General features: G+C 41.9%; 1 protein-coding gene across 1 annotated transcript in view; it reads left to right on the forward strand.

Moving 5' to 3' along the window:
- The first annotated feature begins 4347 nt into the window (after positions 1-4347).
- PRTFDC1 (phosphoribosyl transferase domain containing 1) overlaps positions 4348-19000 on the forward strand; it is a 59801-nt gene continuing 45148 nt past the window's right edge. The window contains exons 1-3 of the mRNA XM_032237773.1: positions 4348-4491; positions 11490-11596; positions 15779-15962. Coding sequence (XP_032093664.1) covers positions 4426-4491; positions 11490-11596; positions 15779-15962 — 357 coding nt within the window. The 5' untranslated portion in view covers positions 4348-4425. The remainder of the gene's footprint in view (positions 4492-11489; positions 11597-15778; positions 15963-19000) is intronic.

Genomic DNA, 19000 nt, shown 5'->3' on the forward strand with positions numbered 1-19000 from the left:
ATCTGAGGGGCTTGGGTGGAAGACGGACCTTGAGTTGTGAATGACTGGTATGGGACCTTTGATAGGTAAGCAGGAACCATTGGAGTGGTCGTGCGTGAAACCTAGCCCAGGGAACGATGTTGATGCAAGATATCATCTTCCCTAACAGTTGAGAGAGAAGGGCCAAGGGCACCAGCCGCAGCGTGGATACCTGAGTTGCCAGCCGCTGGATGCTCTGCCACCTTTCCAGGGACAGGAAGACTTCGCAGGTGGCAGAATTGATGACGGTCCCTAAGTGAAGCAACGATGTAATTGGCTGCAGATGACTCTTGGGGAGGTTCAAGACGAAGCCGTGCCTCCGCAGGGAGTCCATTGTTACTTGCAAATCCCACAGGGCCTGTTCTCGAGACGACGACAGGACCAAGATGTCGTCTAAGTAACAATTCACTCTCACCAGAACAGAGCGAAGCGAGGCCGCCACCACTGCTAGGAGCTTGGTAAAGATGCAAGGGGCCGATGAGAGACCAAAAAGCAAGGCCCGGTATTGGAAATGACGGCCCGCGAAGTGGAAGCGAAGAAACCTCCGATGCGCCGGATGGATGGGCACATGGAGATATGCCTCTTTGATGTCGACTGATGTCATCATGTCGCCCTGGCGGATGGATGCCAGGATGCTCTTTAAAGACTGCATCTTGAACTTCTGATACTTGATGTACCAATTGAGTCTTTTCAGGTCTAGAATGGCCCGCCATCCCCCTGAGTTTTTGGGCACCAGAAACAGGATGGAGTAAAACCCTAGGCCTTCCTGCCCCTTGAGAACCTGTTCTATGGCATTGATGGAGATGAGATGATGCAGTTCGGCTTCCATGAGACGCCGCTTCACTGAGCACCTGGGGACGGGGCACCTGATGAACCGTCTTGGGGGAATGGAGAGAAACTCTAGGGTGAGGCCCAGCCGCACCACCTGAAGGGCCCAGGCATCGGACGTGGTCTCCGCCCACTGATGAGCGAAGGCCAGAAGACGTCCGCCCACCTGCTCCTCCCCTTGGGAGTCACTGGTACCTCCGAAAGGACCGGTTCCCAGATCCATGTAAGGACCTCCTGTTGTCGGATTGCGCCTGATGCTGTTGGCGCCCCCTATGTCTGGCCCCTGCACGGTCCTGGCCGTGGTCCTGTGGCTGGTGAAAGCCCCTGTTATAGTGGGGAACGAAGGGAGCTGCGGAGTATCCCGAGTAACCTCCCCGAAAAGACTGCCGCCTGTTATATGGCTACTGCCTCCTGGTATTGCGCCCCCCCGGAGGAGGGGAGAACCTTGCGTTTGTCCCTGGTCTCTATGAGTATGGGGTCAAGCACTGAACCAAATAAGGCACCACCCTTGAAAGGGGTGGACGCCAGGCGCCATTTAGACTTAACATCAGCCTGCCAATGGCGGAGCCACAGCAGACGACGTGACGCCACATTGGACACCACAGCTCGAGAAGCGAACTTGGCGGCATTGAGAGTGGCATCCGCCGAGAACTCTAGCGCGGCCATAATCTTGGTGACATCTTGATGAAGACGCACCTCATCAGGGGTCAGTCTCTCCTGTAATTGTTTGAGCCAAAGCACAGAGGTTCTATTAAAGAACGATGCCGCAGTAGCAGCACGCAAGGCCCAGGCCGCAGCCTGATGGGTTTTACGAATGACTGTCTCAGCCTTGCGATCCTCGGCCTTCAGGCCCTCAGAAATTTCTGACGGAATCAGCGCAGGGGAAGCTATGGCGGCTACTGGCTGATCCACAGTCGGAAACTGCAGAATGTTCTCTAAGTGAGGAATGGAAGTGTATAATTTCCTGTCTCCATTGCTGGGCGGAGCAACCGCAGTCGGTTGGTCCCATTGTTTCTGAATGAGGTCCATGAATAACTTTGGGGAAGGAATCACTTCCTGTAGTGAAACCGGTTCAGCAAATAGGCGCTCAGTAGTATCCAGGCCTACTGCAGAGCTATCTTTGGGAGCCATATCTCCCATATGAGTAGTAGCCTTAGCTTTATATAATAAGGACTTAAATAGAGTAGGTTTAAATAGGCCAGAGGAATTAGGCTGATCAAAAATCAGACCCTCATCATCAGAGAAATCTCTATCTATCAACTCCCCTTCCTCGACCAAGGCTGAATCCTTACTATAATGTGAGGGGAGAGGGGAAGAAGAAGGCCCTGCTGGTAAATCCGGAAGATCTACTTGAGGAACCTGAAGAGAAGGCCCACCTAGGGTGCTGGCCACTATTGGGGCTTGAGTCCTACGGAGTAATTCCTCATCCACCCCCCTTGAAATAGCTGCAGAGATCATCTGGTAGAGATCTAGAGAAAGGCCCTGATCATGGCCCTCAATAGGCCTCAGGCTGCAGCAGTGGGGGTAAAGGTTGCAGAAGGCCCAGCACGTGGCAAAGCATAGGCCGAGAGTGCGTGTGCCTCAGGAATGACTGGGGGAAGTTGGATCCCCAACCCCCCCACCCCCGCCTCTGGAATAACAGACAAAGGGCGATCAGGAGACCAGGCCTGACTCTCTGCTGGCTGAGGAACTGAGGCTGGGGAAACACGTTGAGGCAATAGCGCTGGGGGGGAAGTTCTACCCTGCCCAGAGGACTTAGTTGCTGCCTTAGACTTGTCTTTCTTTTTATGGGCCTTATCCGGAGCCCCGGATGCCTCCCTGGGCCTCTGACTGGTGGTCCTAGAGGCGGCTCTGCCAAGCCTCGAGCTAACCCCCGCTTGGGTAGAATGCTGGCTATCTGCCAAAGGCTCTACTGTACCTCCTGAGGTGGATTGGTCAGCCATTGTAAGAATAGAGGTGAAAAGACTCAAAGGGCACACAAAGCACAGGCTTTACTACACGATTGAGCACAGGCCGCGTTGTCAGCAATAGAATGGTCCTCCCCCTCGAACACCCAGGGCCGAAGTGAGGGAAATGGGCGGCCAATGAGTCAGCAGACTTCCAGGCGCCGAGAGCAGCAACGCTCATAGCTAGGTTGCCTAATGCGCATGCGCCGAAAAACAGCCCCAAAATTGGGACCGCAACCTCAGGCACCAAATTTAAATTGCTGATTCAGCCGGTAAGCCTCTCTGAGGCTCCTACAACGTGGAGCGCTTCGGCGGCGGCAGCAGAGCTCTCCCAGCGCGAATGGCGATGAAGAGGCAAGGCGGACCGCGCCGCGAACGGCGGGAAAAAACCCCTCTCAGAAATCTCCGGCTAAGTCACGCCGTGAACGGCGGGCGTCCTCCGGGCTCCAACGCGGCAGAGAAACGCAAGGCGCAGTTATCGGGCTGGCGGCAACAAATCCGCGTGGCTGCAATACACCAAGCTCAAACGCCTCAGGCGCTTGCCACAAAGCCCCCATTCCAACGGCTCCCGGAGCCAGGCACTAAGCCTCCGATGCAACTTTGCAACGGCAGTAAAAGTCCTTTTCGGAGGAACAAGACACAAAGGACTGGGCAGGCAGCAAGCTGCCGCCTCTCCCTTAGAAGGCAAATTAAGTCAAAAGGCAGAACAAACCCATGAAGAATCCAAGAAAAATCCTAAATTTGTCTCATTAGTCTGGAGAAAATTGGAATACGTCTCTTCTGGCTGGACTGAATTAAAAAACTGACCCATCCAGTCAGAGGAGGCGTGGTCACCAATTTACATAACTCAGTCTCTAGGTTAATGGACAAAGTTAACCCATGCTTGGATTCCCCAAGCAGCACACAGGAGAACCATTTGTCTAAAGTGGTGTAGGATTTCCTGCCTAAGCAGGGGGTTGGACTAGAAGACCTTCAAGGTCCCTTCCGTTATTCTAAATACTTCTAAAGCTAGACTGTGGCTTGCTGTATGCTGAAAGTCAACGCCAAACAAACCATGCTATAACTCAGCACTATAGTGAAATGCAATTTGTCCAGGGAGGCTAGGTGTACAAGGCCAAAGATCTATTCCACCTGTGGTTTATTCAACGAACCAGCCTTTGCCACCCCATACGCCGATCCGTTTCTAGTAGGCGAGAAGAGGGGCCGCGTAATAGGAGACTAGGCAAATTTAATCCCGGCACAAACGTGATTAGAAACGGGGCTTCGCCGGGAAGAGACCTCCCCTCCCCCTCAGAAGCCGGTTTTGCTTCTACCTCATCCCCCGATGGAGGAAGAGGCGAGCCAAGCGTGAGCTACGGAGCTCGGCCGGGGACCGAGAAGGGGGGAACATTGCACCCAAGTAACTAGGAGCTGCTGCACTGATTTCCCTCCCCCGGGTCGGTTGGCTTGGCAATAGCTTCTTCTTTCCTCCAGCCTGAGCGCGGCGCCGCCGCCGCGCTGCCTTCTCCTCCTACGGCTCACCACATCCGATCGGAGCGAGAAAGGAGGCCGGCCTCTGCGTTCACGTTTTCCTCCCCCTCCTCCTCGCCTCTCGGTTCTCCCTCCTCAAGGCTTTGTCCAGCCCCTTGTGAAGATGGCGGGGCTGAGCGGCAGGACTAGCGTGGCAGAGGCGCCGAGAAGCAGCGGCCGAGGGGTCGTGGTAAATGAAAACTCCCCCCTCCCCACTCCCGGATCGGCCTGCCGCAATATAACTGCACTTGCAGGCGCGATAGCCAGGCCGGGTCCCCTCCCAGTCCCTTCAGCACCCTGACATCCACCCGACCACGCTTCGCTCACCTGACCCTCCCCCCCCCTCCTTCCTAGACTTCATCTTCTGCCTTCTCCCGCCTCGGTCGGTAGCTTAGATCACCCGGGGGATTTTCTAGTATTTCATCGTTAGGGTACCCAGAATGAAAGCAAAGGGAGCTACGAAGCCGCGCGCTGGGAATAAGTTCCTTGCCACGAGTGGGGGACGCAGGTTTTTAACAATTGCATTGCTCGCCACCCAGCCATGGAAGGCGATGTGGCTTTTCTCTCGGCGAAATAGATAGCCTGGGGTTGCAGACTTTTAACGACAGCACAGCACAGAGCGATCCTCTTCCTAACTGAGTGTAACACGATCATCTTGTGGGCAGGAAAATCACCGATTCCCTCCATAAGTGAATATGATTTGGAATACAAGGACAGCAGAGACACGTCACCTCCCCCCTCCCGTCCCTTAAAAGCCACGCATTCAGGATCTGCATTCAGGCATCACACTAAATCACTTTAATCGCATCAGTTCTGGTAGAGGGTTTATTTGCACAGCTTCCATTCCGCCCCCCCCCCCGGCCCCCGAACTGGAGAAGTTACACGTGATGTAGTGTTGTCCTCTTGCGTAATTGGTACAACGCTTATGAAAAAAAAGAGGTGGAATCATTCTTAGGTGCGTTTCCCCTCACTAATTCATTACAATGATTGACCTGAATAAAACAATCCTATCTTAAGAAAGAGGTGGGTGGAAGATTGTACTGTTCTTTAGGGAAATGATTTGGAGGTTCTTAAGAAGATGCTTATAAAGGGGCATTATAGCTTTAGTACCATAATTGATTTAATATTCAGTGATACTTTGACTTTTTAAATAATAAATATGGCTGCCTCCTGAACACATGAATCTCATACTAAATTGCATATGTGTTTATTTAAAAATAAGCACCCTTATGAATGCAGGATATTAACTACCAATGCAGATATGGGCTGGGTTGTACTTGGAGGGGAGAATATCAGGGATATTAATTGTTTGAAAACTTCCTAAATGAATACACTTTTATAATACTGCTCAGAAAACCGCAGTGTAGACAGGAATAAAATTTGACTCAAATACATCTTTACAGTATTCCTTGCCTTATTATCATTCATTTAGCAACTGTTTGAACTTACAGTTGCCCTGAAAAAAGTGACTTGTGAACACTCCTTACACTTATATCTGTATCCCCATGGTCATGTGATCAAAATTTGGGCACTTAGTAACCAGCATGTATTTATGATTTTTTTCAGGATCCCAGGGCTTTGTGATTGCCGTTTGAAACTTTCCCAGCCTGTTTCCAACTTGTAAAATAAATAGGAGAAAATAGATTTTCTTAATGATCACGTGACTCACTTAACAACTACTATGATTCATTTAACAACCATGGGAAAAGGTTGTAAATTGGGTGCAACTCACTTAACTCTCTTGCTTAGCAATGGAAATTATGGACGAAATACTGTCAAGGATTGAACCTTCTTTTAATATGGCTACTAGGTGTGAAATTGCACTGTCACATGTTTTAAATTATAAAAGTAGCCAGATCAGAAGAAGCAGTTGTAGAATTTTTTACTTCAGAAAAATCTTGGGGGTTTTTTGTAAAAAAAAAGTCTCTTCTAAGATACAAATAGTCCTCTACTTGCAACCATTTATTTAGTGATCGTTTGAAGTTACAGTGGCACTGAAAAAAGTGACTTATGATACCCTTGATCATGTGAACAAAATTCGAATGCTTTCCAACTATTCATGATGATTGCCATGTCATGGAGTCATTTGATCATCTTTTGCAACCTCCCAACCTTAACAACCATGTTACAAAATTGTAATCTACAGTTATTCACTTAACTGCGATATTAAAGGTCATAAAATGAGGCAAAACTCACTTAACAACTGTCTCAGTAACAAATTTTGGGCTTGATTGTGGTTGTAAGTTAATGATTATCTGTATACTGCTTGGGACTAATTGTGCTGTGCAAACCTTTTGCTCTGAAATGTATATACTTTAAACTTTACATTATACAAAAAAATTATTATATACTTCAATTTTGATAGAAATTTTAAAGTGCCTGACTGATTTGTTGACAGAACAGATCAGTCCTATGTGCACTTCTAAATAAGCCTCACTGCACACAGCAGGAGTTGCTTCTAGGCGAATATTCTGTAGAGACAGAACTATATTCTAGCTTTAGTAATATGTTATTTTGGTATTAAAATATAAGGTAGAGGATGATAATTCATCTTTAAGTCTGAGGGGTTTTTTACCCAAAATATACACTTGAGAAGTACGTTGTAGCCTTCTTAAGTGTCTGTGTAATAATTCTAGGGAAATAGTAATAGGACTGGGAAGCCCCAGATTCAAATATGGATAATTCTTGACTTATAATCACAATTGAGCCCGGAGTGAAATGCTCTGAAATCTGCTACCAGTTTGCTTCGCGTGCATGCGCACTGTAGGAGCTGATCGTCGGAACTAGCAGTTCGCCCAAACCGGTACTAAAAATGCTACCGGTTTGGGCAAACTGGTAATTCCGATGATCAGCTGTGCTACAATCAGCTATGCCGCACGATTTCTAAATCGTAGTAAAAAAAAAAAGGTACCGATTCGGGCGAACCGATCCAAACCAGTAACATTTCACCCCTGAATCGAGTCCAAAATTTCCACTGCTAAGCAGGACATTTGTTAATTTTGCCCCATTTTACAATCCTTTCTTTTTTTTTGCCTTGGTTGTTTAGTAAATCATTACAATTGTTAAGTTAGTAACTGAATGTTTCCTGAATCTTGCGTCCCCATTGACTTTGCTAGTGAGAAGGTCACAAAAGATGATTACATGACCCCAGGACACTGGAGTTGTCAGAAATATATGACAGTTGCCAAGCATCTGATTTGACCACAGAGATGCTGCAATGGTTTTCAGTGCCATTGTAACTTTGGTCACTAAATGAACAATTGTATGTTGATGATTATTGGTAATGGAAGTTTAGTAGTGTTTTTAGGCACAATACACTTTTTAACCCAGCAACCTATCACTTTGTTTCAGTTTTCTGTAGCTTCTCTAGCCTATTGATTGGAAACAACCAGAAACAATCATGAAATTGCTCCTTCTCTCTTTTTTAGAATAATCATCCGGAAAGCCATATTCATCCAATTTTGAAATCAAACCAAATGCCTGGAAAAGTTTCCACAAAAATATTGACAAATTTCTAGCCTACATCTTTGGTAGGAGGATCTATCTGCAAGCTCTTGCCACCATATTGAGAAGAGCAGATTATGAACAATTTAGGCAATAAACCATGGTTTAAACACAGGATAGTTAGCTTTGAAATATAAAGCAATCTGCGTATATTTGTATTGTATCCTTGCAAGCTTCAGTCCTTGCCACTCTTACTGTATAGAAACGCAGTGGAATTTCCTTTTTATGGTTTCTGTTCTGTTGGTTCTAAGTTGCGTTCAATTTTTATGTTCTGTTTCATAGCTGTATATTAATTTTAAGAACATCACCTAATAGGAAGAGAGCGAGGTAATCATTCCAAAAGCAAGCTAGAAATCTCTTTAGTTGCTGTAGTAATCTCATTTAGGAAATAGGGGCTATTATTCTTTTTCTGTACTACTCCCCTGATCACATCATTGACAATTTTCTCATGCATATTTAGCTCAGTAAGATAAATGAATATTCTTATAAATTATATAATAGATTTGTATACTAGAGCAAAAGTATCTTTTTTAAAAAACATGACATATATAGTATTTGTGCTGATAAATAAATAAAGGGAGACTAGTATAGATCTATTTCAAGCTATTTATCTCTCATCAGCTAGCCATACCCTTACTGGGATTAAACCTGTGCTAAGTAAGGGTATGGCTAGCTGATGAGAGCTAAATAGCTTGAAATAGATCTATACTAGTCTCCCTTTATTTATTTATCAGCACAAATACAACACAAATGTAACAAAGGCAACAATAAAAATATTGGGTTTCTGTCTGGATGATTTCTTATGGCGAGCCGATGTACAGAGAATGGAAGCAGTGAACTTCCTCCCATATTTGGGCATACCAGGGGTTGTGACTTTATATATATATATATATATATATATATATACATACATACATACATACATACATACATACATACATACACACACACACACACACACACACATACACACACACACACATATATATATATAAAGTATACATACATACATACATACATACATACATATACAGTACTAGTAGCTGCAGGATTCTTAAAGCAGAATTTTTCGTTACCTTTCCTCTTTGCAGATAGGTCCTCGACTAATGACCCAAAATTGAACCCAAAATTCTGTCGCTAAGTGAGACAGCTATTAAGTGAACTATTGCAGTTCTGTGGTGGGACCCTCCCAGTTTAACAACCGGTGCGGTGATCACGCAATTTATGTGCGTGCATCCGTGCCTAAGACGCGCTATGTGCATGTGCACAATTTGAAGAAATCTTCACTTCCTGGTTTCTTTGGAGGAGTAACATAGCTGATTCGTGCGGCAATCTGCTCTGCTGCGCAAATCAGCTGAGAAGATAAACTTAGGAAAATAGCATGGGCAAGCAGCTGGGCCCATCTGATTGTTGGGGCGAACCAGTTCACTCCCAGCTGATCATTGAAGATACCAGTTCACCCAAACCATTAGAATCCCACCCCTGCTGCAGTTGTTAAATTAGTAACATAGTTTTTAAGTGAATCTGGCTTCTCTACTGACTTTGTTATATTAATATTATATTACATTACATTACATTACATTTATATTAGTAACATAGCTGTTAAGTGAATCTGGCTTTACTTAATATTATATTATATTATAGTTATATTATATTATATTATATTATTTAGTATACTATGAACGTCTCTGAGAATATATGTTCCCCTTATAGTGAAATCTAAAAGAAAATACAGGAATATTACTCCTATTTTCGTATTCCACAGACACAAAACAATTATATAGGGTTGACTCTTGGGTTAAATATATTTAGAATAGACTCATTAAATCAGTAATTTAAGTATGACTAAATCAGGATGTTACACATAATGTTAACATTACAAAAACAGCTAGTCTTAATAAAGATGCAAAATTTCTTGTACTCACAATGCTACTTCTATGCTTATTTTAGGAGTACAGCCTGGCTTGCTTTAGAAAAAGGGTAGGCAGTTTTGAAGGATCAAGGCCAAGTGACCTTGTAAAAGGTAGTAGGAGTTTTCTGAGCGGAAGAGGAGCAGAATTCTTCCTTTTTAGGGTTGAGATTTAAGGATAGAGGGCTGGGGGAAGCAAACTGCTTACATTCCACCCGTAAACCTTCCTTGAAAAATGGCCCCAAATGGTCAGCTATCACAATGCAATTTTCAGACCATCTGCAGGGCTTCTAATGGGATTAATCCAGTAATCAATGTTCACTGACCACTGGGCTATGCAGGGTTGGACCAGGACTAACTAATACTTTTATTAAAGACAACTGAGAAATTCAAGATCTGTACGCTAGACATGGAAGTCATTTTTGATCTGAAGGGCAAATGATTTGCCTCCATAAGCCTTAACGTTCAATTCCCATTAAAACCTACTTTGAAAAAAAACCCTGCAGAAAATAGGCTCTTTTGTCAGAAAGATATAATGTGATCTTAGGGTGCTCGGGGACTGGATTTATAGGCACATTTGTTGCTGTACTATCAATATGCTGCAATCCTTTGCAGATATGACCAGCCTAAATTTTGACTTGGGGAGCTGTCTAAAAAACCACGAATCATGAAAAATTATGCCATAAACTTTTGTGGATTGTTTTCCACATTCTCAGAATTCTGGACGAAGTGGCATGCTAACCTTGAATTTTTGTCCAGATGAACTGGAAGATGTTTCTTGCCAACATCTTTAATGAAAGCTGTTCAGAGGAAATTTATCCAAGTTTGGAAGTTCCCATAGTAGTTTACAATACTTTTAGGCACATATCAACACTTGAAGGTTAGAAATGGTATTCTGTATTCTTGTAAAACTATTTAAAGAATCATCAACTATCAAGACGAATGTGATCCCAGTATGTTGTGCTGAAATGAGGCCAAGGCAGTCTGACCATGGATACCATCTTCCCCTGGAAGTTCTAGAATCATCAAAATTAAGAATGCCAAAATTATGTAAGATTTGTCTGTGTGGTTCAACTTAACAGTTACAAAATGAATTAGAATCAAATTTTGAGGAGGCCATTTTGTGAGCAGACAGCAGGTCTTAATAGATCCTAGCACAATTGTTGCCATCCATTCTGTTCAGCCATGGTTTCCTTTTAAGCATAGCTTATTAATAAGCGATAGCAACTGGATTTCCACATAAAACTAAGCTAAACTATCATTACCTTTTGATGTACAAGAATTTGAAGCCCCTGTTTTTCTTTGTGTTGCTTGATTTTTTGATTAATTCATTTAGATCAGCGATGACATTCAAAAATTTTTACTACCAGTTCTGTGGCTGTGGCTTGGTGGGCGTGGCAGGGGAAAGATATTACAAAATCCCCATTCCTACCCCACTCCGGGGCCAGCCAGAGGTGGTATTTGCCGGTTCCCCAAACTACTCAAAATTTCCGCTACCAGTTCTCCAAAACCTGCTGAATTTCACCCCTGATTTAAATATATTTCCTCTGCCTTGGTTGCCTTATAATAGTTGCACAAATTTCCAAAAATTCTAGACAGGTAATTCACTGGCAGATGACACCCAACATGCCAGCAGCAACAAGATTTTGATATCTTCCATTCTCCTTATTACCTCATTCTCCATATTTAAACGTCTGCTTCTTAGATAAGTGTGGTAACATATTTGCAATGCAATACAGAAATGTTTATTTTAATCAACCTATATCTGCTTGCAGATTTCAGATGATTGGCCAGGATATAACTTGGATCTGTTTACGTATCCACAGCATTACTGTGGAGATCTTGACTATGTGCTCATACCCCATGGGATCATTGTTGACAGGTAAAAAAAACTTTGGTGAATTTAAAACCTATGATTTATATTTTCTACATGTACAATCCTTCAATAACTAACCATAGTTTTGTTTTATTTGTCCATTTTCATTTTTGTCCTTTCAGCAGATAGCTCGAAGAAGTCTCTTTATAAGTCTCTCTTCATTTCTGTCATTCAGAATTTCCCTAGAGGAGTGGCTAAATTCCAAAGAAATTTCTTCTTCCATGTCTAGATCAAACTTTAAATTGCCAGAATTAAGCCACCTTCTTGGTGGCGCAGTGGTTAGGGTGCAGTACTGCAGGCCACTTCAGCTGACTGCTATCTGCAGTTCGGCGGTTCACATCTCACCGGCTCAAGGTTGACTCAGCCTTCCATCCTTCCGAGGTGGGTAAAATGAGGACCCGGATTGTTGGGGGCGATATGCTGACTCTGTAAACCGCTTAGAGAGGGCTGAAAGCCCTATGAAGCGGTATATAAGTCTAACTGCTATTGCTATAACTGCTATTTGTTGTTGGCCAAAAATAAGTCATTTTCAGCACATGTTTCTGATAGTAGCCAATATGCCAGCCGGACTCTGTATCTCCCCATAATTATATTTGTTATTAGTTGCAAAGTCGTGTCTGACCCATCATGACCCCATGGACAACATTTCTCCAGACCTTCCTGTCCTTTACCATCCTCTGGAGTCCATTTAAACTCATGCCTACTGCCTTGGTGCCTCCATCCAGCCACCTCATTCTCTGTCATCCCCTTCTTTTGCCCTCAATCTTTCCCAGCATTAGGCTCTTCTCCAGTGAGTCCTTCCTTTTCATTAGGTGACCAAAGTATTTGAGTTTCATTTTAAGGATCTGGCCTTCTAAAGTGCAGTCATTAATCTCCTTTAGGACTGACCGGCTTGATCGCCTTGGAGTCCAAGTAACTCACAAGAGTCTTCTCCAGCACCATAGTTCAAAGGTCTCAATTCTTTGGCATTCAGCCTTTCTTATGGTCCAACTTTCACAGCCATACATTGCAACTGGGAAAACCATAGCCTTGACTACCCACCTTTCCATAATTACATAATGTGATATTATCTGCTGAGAGCTTCCCCTTGAATATATTAGTATATTGAGTATATTAATTTTACATTTAGGCACTCCTCTCAACCTATTCAGAGTCCTCTATGTAATATAATGGAGGTCAGATCCTTCATCCATATTTTCCTTTAATATTATTCTTTGTTCAGTGGTCTCCTTTTCCATCTTTTAATTTGATTTTGTTCTTGTGTACCCTCAAGAATGTTTGTTTGTGCCATAAAACTTCTTAGATCTGAGTCAGTGAGCTTAGGGCATATTCCAGCCAAGGGTGGGTTTTTTTTGGCCAATTAGTAGATTAGTAGATTAGTAGATTAGGTTTACAGCTTGTTTATAGCTGTAGATTAGTAGATTAGGTTTACAGCTTGTTTATAGCTTGTTCCAAACTATGTTTGACTGTAACAGTGGTGGGTTAGGGTTAGAGTTAGGGTGCAGGTGGTACACCCCGGTATAGGCATACCGGTGCCTGCCCGGAGCACCAGGTACTGTTCTAGTACAGTGCTCCGGAGGGCCCACCCGCCCACCTGAGCTCCTTACCTGTCTTTAAACTCTTCGGCGCTTCCACTCACGGCGCATACAGCACCTGTGCGATGCTTCGCCAAGCAGCTGGAGCATCACGGAGGCTTGCAGAGGCATCGCTGGAAGGTAAGACGCATGCATGCGTTGTGTGCGCGCACGCGCTGCGTACATTCAGGTGGAGGACGCTGGGCCCCGTTGCAACCATACCGGTTGCAATGTTATTTGAAACCCACCACTGGAATGTAACCATGATTGATGGAATAAACCAGAGTGGCTTAGTTTGATGCAATGCTAATTCAAAACCTAACTTAGTTAGACTTACTAGCATGTTTGAATCAATTGAATGTGACATTTATTTATTAAATTTAAATGCTGCCCTCTGACTCTTGCCCAAGGAAATCTAGTGATGTTATATGTTATATTTTGGATGTGAAAACTAAAACTATAAATCTTCAGATCTATCCATTCTGCACTGTTCTAGATGGCTGCCTTTAAGTAGAAAACTAAGTGGGAAAAGGTCTGTTTTATATTTCATGCCTTAAGATGGGTGGGCCACAACTCTTAGCAACCCTAGCCAACATAGTTGATGGTGAGAGATGCTGAGAGATTTGCCTGTTTCAAATAATAATTTACAGTTTAAAATAAACTCTGTCAAAATATGCTTTTGTTCTTGGTGAATGGGGAGTATGCCTTGATCACTTATCCTCCAGAGTATACTATAAATTCTTATCGTGTGAGACATTTTGAATGTTAATAATGGCCTAGAGGCTAAATGTCTAAGATGCAACTCAAGGTGCAGAGAAAAATGATGGAAAGAGATTTTCTTAAGAAACATTATTCTGCTGTATTAAAACAGCATTGGCTTCAGATTGCTATGCCCCTTACTGGATAATCAACATAGGTTGAATATTTGATATAATAAGCTGTGAAATTCTGCAGCATATTGACAAAAGAATCCTAAATTGTGCTGCATATGAAGCATGCTTTTGAGTGGTAATCATGTATATAAGAATTCTGATCCTCTTGAGTAAAAGTGTTACCCAATTTGATAGATGGTTCTCACCCAAATATAAATAGGTTTATATTTATGTGTGTAGGAGGTGAAGTTTCTTTTGAGTTCAGCTGTACTGGTAACTTCACAGGCACTGTCATGCTATTTTTGACCCAATACAGAATTAATTCATTCATTCTCTTTTTAATTTCCTAGTCTAGCCAACATCCCTAGAGGTTTCTTAAAGATCTCCTGTTTAAATACTGATTAAAGTATTTTAAAGACTGATCTTGCTTAGTTGTCAAATCTGGCCAGGTTCTGCAAGGTGTTGGATACCCCCTAGAATTATACCACCAGAACTAGGTGTAAAGCAAATTTTATTTGTTTCCATTAAAGCTAACCCCAAATCTTCCCCTCCCTTGAAAATGTAAACATTTTGGCCCACTTTCTCCAGTGATGTCCACTATTAACAAAATATACATATAATGGAAAAATATTGATGATTACAATTTCTACTGCATAACATTGAATGCATTATGCACTAAGCTGCAGCCAAATATTGATTGATTGATTGATTGATTGATTGATGCATGTGGCTAATCACAACACTGAGTGCCTCACAACAGTTGTATAAAACCAAAGACCAAACAAATCATAAAATAATTAAAATAGAATAGAATAGAATTTTTTATTGACCAAGTGTGATTACACACAAGTAATTTGTCTTGGTGCATAGGCTCTCAGTGTACATAAAAGAAAAGATACATTCGTCAAGAATCATAAAGTACAACACTTAATTATAGTCAGAGGGTACAAAAATGCAGTCAAATCATATTAGGAAACAATCACTATAAACCGTAAGAATACAAGGACAAAGTTACAGTCATACAGTCATAAGAGGGAGGAGATGGATGATAGGAATGATGAGAAGAGTAATAGTAGTGCAGACTTAGAAATAGTTTGGCAATGTTGGAGGAATGCTGGGTCTAGTTGTTAGAAATAAAAAAAAACCTTACACTGTAACCAATCTACCTGAATGAGTTAACAGAACTTTCCAATTCTAATTTCACTTATCGCAGAGCCTGGGAGAAGAACTCCCTTAACACCATTCAGAAAGGTTAGGGGGTTGAGGCCTACTGGATTTCAAAGTGAAAGGTGTTCCTCAGAGTAGGGGCTGCCACAGAAAATGCACATATCCTGGGAACCATAAGATAGCAACATTTAAGGGAAGAATCCCAGAGTGTGCTTACTTTATATGATCTGGTGGAACAGGTAAGGTATATTCAAATAGAGATGGTCTTGCAAATAGCCTCTTTTTATGCCCTGCAAGAGAATAAAAAAATAAATGTAATTGTCAGAGGTGGGTTGCTCCCAGTTATGCCCAGATCAGCCAAACTAGTAGTGGCTTCAGCGGAAGGCTCCGCCCACTCACCCAGATGCTTCTGCGCATGCGCAGAAGCATCACGAGCATGAGCAAAACTAGCATTGGATTTTGAAACCCACCTCTGGTAATTGTATATGAAGTTGATTATGGTTGTGTTGCACAAAAACACATGTGAACTGGAGAGACCAAATCTTACTTATATTTATTTTTAATTCTTACTTTAGGATAGAACGTTTGGCGAAAGATATCATGCAAGACATTGGATACAATGACATCGTGGTTCTCTGTGTACTTAAAGGTGGCTACAAATTCTGTGCTGATCTTGTGGAGCATATTAAGAACCTCAGTAGAAACTCAGAAAAGTTCATCTCCATGAAAGTTGACTTTGTCAGAGTGAAAAGTTATCAGGTAAGTAATTTTTATTTAAAAAAAATACATTTAATGAAATGTGTTTTGATTACTGCAGTTTTCCTCAGTCTAATGTTGCACAGCTATATTTCGTCTAGAATTTCTGGAATTCCTAGTTATGGTTAAGATGGCTGAGAATTCTGGGTATTGTTACTATATAAATAAGGACTCCAAGCTTAATTAAAACAGGATTGAGAACACAATTGATGAAATTTGATGAATTACCAGTAGTTTCTTTAGCAGAACCGAAAGAACAATTTCCCTGTTTTTCTGATACGCTCAAATTTGTTCTAAAGATTCTCCAAAAGTTTGAAGTAGAATTGGGCACTTGGGAAGGAGAAAATGAAATAGTCCCATTAAAATTCATCCTTTTCTAAAGCAGCTTTCACATTGGATTTTCCCAAGCTTATGCTTATGTTGTGTGTCTATGGGTAAAATGATATGGTAATGCTAATAAACTGTATTTTAATAGGGTTTTTTTTCCTTTCCTGAATAAAATATGCTGAATCTTTAGGAACGATGTTTAATTTAAGATCCTGCATTGACTTTACTAGTATAATGAATTCTTTATCCCAGCTAGCTTCAGATTCCCCTTTTTCTTGGTGATGTAAAAGAAGAGACATTGAGCCAGTTGTTGGTTTACTTACTGCCAGGAAGTTTCCTGGAGGTACTTAGAAATTTTAACCTATATTATATATGCCTACTTAAAGTTATACTTTAAATGTGTTTTAAAGTGGGTTTCAGACCAGTTAACTGAAATTCAAAACTGACCAATCCCATATTATTTTTTTCTTTTTCTTTTTTCTTTTATAGCGTGGGAGGTTAGAGTTGATCCAAAATTTACTTTTCCTTTCCAAGTTGCAGTGACCTCCCCTTCTCATAATGCTGTATAGCAAATGAATATAGAAACTGGGGGATTCCAAAAGCAATTTCCTTTAAGGCATGTGGTCACACAGCTGTTGAAAGCGAAAAAAAGTTAACAATTCTTCTCTGCTTGCCCAAGGCCTCAGGAGTGAATTCAAACAGCTCTTTGGATGGTTGCCTTTGTTTACTGTAGATACTTCCTTCACTTTGAGTTATGAATATGTATGATATCTGGAATAGGAAGCTGCACTATCAGTAGCCAAGGTTGTTCAAATTTCTTTTTGACCTACAGATAGGAGTTAAGTTCAAAGAATACTTCTAAGTAAGAAGGATTTTAGTTTGTCCAGTTATTTCTTTGGCATTTGTACATCTTTTTGCCTTGTGTTTTCAGACCATTTCTAACTACCTGGGATGCAGACATTGCATACCAAATTCATCCCTGTCCTACAATATTAGTACTTGCACTTCTGGATCAGTTCACCTGTGCTTAGACTCCACTTTTACACCAATAGCATTTACGTATGTAGCTGATGCAGCAAGCAATTTGTGAATAAACATTCGTTTGACTTTAATACTTTAATTCTGCAAGCATGGATCACAGGCTTTCTAACTCCCATCGTTCAGTTGTCCTCTTAAATTTATCCTTTCTTTTTCGGTTCTTAATATCTTACTCTTCCTTCCTAATCCAGAGAGCAATATTCTTCACTTGATTGATTTTTCTATTTCTGAGGATCTTTCTACTAACCGTTTCCCATTTTTCTTTCTTAAGGGAGTCCTGCTGTTTTTCTGTTCATTTTATGCAGCTGTGCTCTTTTCTCTCTCCAACTGTTTGTCTCCAAGAACCATGTCCAAGTCTTGTAAACAGTAGTGGGATTCTGATGGTTGTTTTTGCTGGATGTTCAGCATTCATGACTAAAAGGTTAGTTTGTCACACTGCAATGTTAAAGGGAAAGAGGGGAGGGAGCTTCTCAACTAAAGCACAGAAAACATTCCCATAAAAATTAGAATGTACACTTGATGTCTGTGAAAAATAGGAGAATTTGGACTGTTTAAAAGCATGATGTTTTACCATTCAGGTGTACAACCTGAGTCGACACCTATTCCTCAAAAACCTTGGGTGAAGTCCAAGTGTGTACTATAAGTTGTTACAGATTTGTTAATGCTAATATGGTGGTAGAAATTAGGGATAAATAACTGAAGAGTAAGTGGATAACAAAAAATAATTTGAATTACCTGTCCTTTTAAATCAAATCAGAGGTACCTTTTTGGAACATGTCCATCACCTTCACCATCACCAATCAAATATGGTTTTGGCCCTTGGCCTAGAAAAGTTGTGCACCTCAGCCTAAGTGGGATGTTTTGGACAAATTTTAAGGGGATTGCAACTGGGTTGATGGAAGATATTACCTATGTCTTTATCCTTAGAAAAATCCGCCCAGCCTTTAAAAATCATAGGCAAACTAGGTTCTGTTAAAAAGAATTGGCTATATTGCCAAGTAGTAAAAGAGGAATCCCTGAACATTATTAGCACCTTTTCAGAATATTTTTTTTGTATTTGCGATTTGTCAGGAGCGATAGTGATTTGACTGGCACAAGAAGAGATGCAAAGCTTTGTAACCAATGTATTATGCTCACATGGGTTGAGAAACATTGGTCTAAATTGTGACCTAATACACCTGACATTTCTACCCCCACCTTAACCATCTCTTTTAATTCTTTTGATAATGGGTATTTTTCTCCTTTGGAAACATCTCATTCATTTTCTTGTGCTTTCCTATCTGCAGTTGAAATGGTGATTTGTGCTGTGTTCTCTCTCACTATGTGGTCATAGATTAATTACCAATTGGCGCCTGGCTGGTGGAATGAATTTCCATCACCCTTAGAGTCAGTGTTTGAACTAATTTAAGATGAGTTTTCAAATGAGTGGGAGGGCCAGGGATGAGAAGTCAAATTAACACTTGATTTGGCCCTCTATTATGAATGTTGGCAAGGAATCTTTGGCAAATAATATTTCTATTCCTTTTGGTAGGAACTGCTTGTTTTTTATTCTGATCAAAGAGAACGCTATTAATATGTTGGGTAAATGTGAATTATGCCTATTTTAATTGCTCATTTTAATGCCTTCAGAGCCGAGTATATAAATGACTGTATGTACTCTACCAACCCATACAGCC

The sequence above is a fragment of the Thamnophis elegans genome, chromosome Z (genome assembly GCF_009769535.1).
Source record: "Thamnophis elegans isolate rThaEle1 chromosome Z, rThaEle1.pri, whole genome shotgun sequence".
Lineage (NCBI taxonomy): Eukaryota > Metazoa > Chordata > Lepidosauria > Squamata > Colubridae > Thamnophis > Thamnophis elegans.